Source organism: Phragmites australis, chromosome 14, assembly GCF_958298935.1.
Source record: "Phragmites australis chromosome 14, lpPhrAust1.1, whole genome shotgun sequence".
NCBI lineage: Eukaryota > Viridiplantae > Streptophyta > Magnoliopsida > Poales > Poaceae > Phragmites > Phragmites australis.
Window position 1 is genome coordinate 24,728,522 of NC_084934.1, and position 4,471 is coordinate 24,732,992.

The following is a 4,471-nucleotide window of genomic DNA, read 5'->3' on the forward strand; positions in this document are numbered from 1 at the left end:
GGCGCCACCTTAGCGGCTTGTGTGAGCGTCAAATAATCTCAGCTAGTTGGTCAGTCTTCTCGGGAAATTCCATGGAAACGTTCAAACATTTCCAGCCATCAATAATCCATCGTGCACGGACGTGAACAGCTAGTGACATCTTCCAATTTCCACCATTTTTCCACATCCCAATCCGTTCCATGGTTGATACGTTCACTATAAAACCAAGCTGAAACCATCTCGTCTCTAAGCAGGCCCCCCGCACCATTCCAATGGCGCCCTCCGTGAACATCTCCGTCCTATTCCTCTTTCTCCTCGCCGCCGTCGGCGACGCGGCGATCTTCACCGTGGTGAACCAGTGCCCCTACACTGTGTGGGCCGCCTCCGTGCCGGTGGGCGGCGGGCGGCAGCTCAACCGTGGCGAGGCGTGGACCATCAACGTGCCGGCCGGCACGACGGCGGCGCGCATCTGGGCGCGCACGGGGTGCCGGTTCGACGGGAGCGGCCGCGGCGGGTGCCGCACGGGCGACTGCGGCGGGGTGCTGCAGTGCACGGGCTATGGCCGCGCGCCCAACACGCTGGCCGAGTTCGCGCTCAACCAGTTCTCCAACCTCGACTTCTTCGACATCTCCCTCATCGACGGCTTCAACGTGCCCATGGCCTTCCTCCCCGACGGCGGCTCCGGGTGCAGCCGTGGGCCGCGGTGCGCCGTGGACGTGACGGCGCGGTGCCCCGCCGAGCTGAGGCAGGACGGCGCGTGCAACAACGCGTGCCCCGTGTTCAAGCAGAACGTGTACTGCTGCGTCGGTTCGGCGAACAACAGCTGCAGGCCAACCAACTACTCGAGGTTCTTCAAGGGGCTCTGCCCCAACGCGTACAGCTACCCCAAGGATGACCCGACCAGCACCTTCACCTGCCCCGCCGGAACCAACTATAGGGTCATCTTCTGCCCGTCCGCCTAAATATGCGAACGTGCTTGTGGAGTAGCCGTGATTACTTCACACTAGAGAGAAATAAACGGGTCGTGTAGCCGCAGCCCATACTTGTACTATCGTAGCTAGTGAAATAATCTTCTCTATCGTATAAAACAAGAGTTCCCATCCTTCACTCTCCACCTATCTAATAAAAAATCGGATAAACCAATAAAAACTCCTGCAAAATTAAAAAATGAAAAAAGTCGGGCCACTTCGTGCTCCTTCCGCACCCACCCCACTCTCTCCTCCGTTGCCTGAAGCTGCAGTGACAAACAGTCCTCTTCACCCCACGACGCAAATCGTGTCGTCTTTGACCACCACCGCCTAAACCCTGCACCCTCGCCCGCCATGGCGGATCCGTCGCCCATGTCGGCCCCTGCCTCGCCAGCCCGACCAGATCGCCAAGGCCTCCGCATCCACCCCATAGAACCCTAACCCTAATCCCCTCCTCTCCCCACAAATCCCCTCGTCCCCAACCATCTCTGACCTCACCACGGAAGTTGTATTTTCTGTTCTCTTTTCCTGTGGTCTATTTAGTGGTTAAAAAGGTAGAAAAAAGACAAGCAGTGCTACTGCAGCGAGCTGAGTGTTGGATGGGAAGTTTGAGAGGGAGTTGTTGGGTTTTGAGCGTAGCGACATTTACCTTTTTCAATTATGAATGCTATTTTTAAGGCTTTGTGCTGAATGGTGATTTGTGAACATGTGGCTTCGCTCATGATTGTGCTTGAGTCCTTTGCTCCCTTCGATAGATTACAAGTAAACGTAGCGGTTGTTGCTATAGTTTAACTTATTAAATTTATTATTTTTATCATAATTGTTGATGTTTGGTAACTAATCAACATTTAAATGAAGATTTTCTGCTATGGTATATACTTCATTTACATATTGTGGTTCATGCGGTTATATTTCTAATGAATCCATCATGCTCATATCATGCATATTATAGCATGTTATTGCATTGAAGCTATGTCACTGTCTTATAGCCACGACTATACCGGTACAATATCATACATTGCCATAGTGTGATGTGCAATCTTACCTTGTGAGGTAAGAGTGCAGTAGATCATTTGCATACATATGCATGTCATGTGTATAATCTTTAATATGAGGTTTAAAGGATTTTTGACTCGTGAGAGTCACTTATGGCATGAGATATATTTATGGATGCTACTATAATGTAGTTGGCGAGAATTGATTGTGGATGTCTTATCGTTGTACCATGAGGTTTTTAAAACTGATGTTTAATTAACAATAGTTTATTTAACTTGTTAAACAGTTTATTTGCTAATATTTTATCTCACACTCGTATTTTCTTTCCTAGGTCATCCTTGAGCATGCTTGAAATGGTAGAGCATCACGGCACCATTACACAAACCTTCATGAGTTTTGCTGTAAAAAGTTAGAAGAATTTAATGGTTTCTTTCTCTCAGTCATTGAGGACTATATTTTAATGATCATAGATCATTGTTGGCTTTAGTGAGGTTGAGAATTCAAAAGCTATGTTAATAAAAGATGTTAGTGTATTATCTTTCATACTGTTTTATTATTTTCTCATATATTATATGTTATATGCTTCTACGTAGTCTCTTTTTTCCTATTGAGGTGTTGCCAGATTTTCTTGTGATTCGGTTAGTCATAGGTGTAGCTTCGTAGCATTTCGGGGTAGTGTTTCTGGGGTGTTACATTTTGTGACCTTGAGAGCGAATACGATGGCTTCTTAACACTCAAATAATAATGTAATATATATGAAAATATGCCTAACAATCTATCATGTGGAAGCTGCAACTAGCGCAGATGGCCGGAACATGTTGTTGCACCTGCGCTACCCACGTTCGAGCCTCGCTCGATGCTGGTTCTCACCAATTTCACAATCAGCGTCCTCTTATTGTATTTCTAAGATGCTCGAACGCGGGTTCTCATCAATTTCACAATCAGGATCCTCTTATTGTATTTCTTACAAAAATTCGGAGAGGCACACTGGTAGTTCCCACAAAAATTCGGAGAGCCAGAGACTAAACAAGAAAGTCTCTGCCTCTCCGAATTTTCAATGGATCTAAGTCTCGGTCGCTATCAGTTGGTGGAGTGTACATGATCTAGAGTAGCTACCAGTGTGCCACAAGTTGGATTAAGGGTGTGTTTGGTTGAGAGATAAAGTGGAATAAGATAGTGTCATCCCTGTTTTTAGGGATATGATGATTCACTTTTTTGTTTGGTTGATTGGATGGAATAAGTTTCTTTTTTTTGGTTGGAGGAATGAGGACGGATGAGGATGAACATCATCAACTAATTATATCTTTTAATTTTAAATAATAATTATTAATAATACATTAATCAACATGCACCAACACGTATTAATGTTACTCTTGCCATAGTTATTACTAATTAACAATAAAATATACTAATTAACCATAATCATACTCTAATTAGCTCATTAATTACCAATAATTAGTACATTAACCCTTACAAATTCTAATCTCATAGTAATATGTACTAATAAGTAATACAAGCATAATAATATCATTAATTATTTTACTAATGAGCATGATTAGCAAAAGTGGATGACTTCGTCTCACCGATTTTGAGAGATAGCTTCATCCAGCATATTGAGAGAATATTCCTTAGAAGGGATGATCCTATCGCTACTGCTCTGGAAAAAAAACAGAGATCGTTCCATCCCATCTCACCCTACCCTTAACCAAACGGAACCTAAATGGTCAGTGGTTTCTTTCGGCCACCTTTTGCACCATGTGTCCATGTCCAAGATTGCACCGTTCAACACGGCACAATGCCAAGCATTTCTTTCAGAATCATTCGAACAGGACAGCATTTCTGGCAGAATCTAATGAATGAGACAAATGTTTAGCTGGCATCAATAAAACCATATACCAAAAGACCTTTGTTTTGAGTTGCGTCCCGTTAACACGTTTAAATTATAATCATCGATGTGTTAAAAAATAGTTTTATAATATTAAATTTTATTATCTATTGTATGTATCTTATACTAATAAATAGCATTCAAAGTGGTATTTTTTTCAAATAGACCGCAAAAGAGTTACCAATTTTATATTAAAAAGAGAAAAGGAGAGTATAGGAAAAATAAAATGTCTGCCAACAATACGTTAGGCCACTCCAACTAATGCCGTGAGCAAAAACACACCACTCCAATTAGCGTAGTACTGTACAGTCAAAGTGGTCTAAAATGGCGCTCTTTTGTCACCAGAGGCGGCAGTACTGTATAATATTAATAACATCGCCCCACTTGCTACTGCAGTGCCATACGCCTCCTTCTACCTGTACGTTTCATGCTTTCGTTCTCAGCCGGCCGGCAGGCCCTACAGTGCCGACTCAAGTCCTCCAGCGAGTCCACTCTCATCCACCTGAATCGACCGGGAAGTTCACAGCGAGACAGGCGAATTTTGAGCAGCAGGAGCAGTCAAACGCGGAAAGAGTCCTCGGTCTAATTCAACACGGCATACATCCAATTGTTGCAACAGAGAGAAATTGAATTCCGGGCCCGG

General features: G+C 44.2%; 1 protein-coding gene across 1 annotated transcript; it reads left to right on the top strand.

The window, feature by feature from the left end:
- The first annotated feature begins 224 nt into the window (after positions 1-224).
- Positions 225-1,081, top strand: LOC133889968 (alpha-amylase/trypsin inhibitor-like). Its single transcript, XM_062330395.1, has one exon. The coding sequence runs from the start codon at positions 252-254 to the stop codon at positions 939-941; it is 690 nt and encodes a 229-aa protein (XP_062186379.1). The 5' UTR covers positions 225-251; the 3' UTR covers positions 942-1,081.
- The last annotated feature ends 3,390 nt before the right edge of the window (positions 1,082-4,471 follow it).

Bases quoted from the DNA above. Each gene is read 5' to 3' on its own strand.
- LOC133889968 (XM_062330395.1), top strand. From the start codon at position 252: ATGGCGCCCTCCGTGAACATCTCCGTCCTATTCCTCTTTCTCCTCGCC.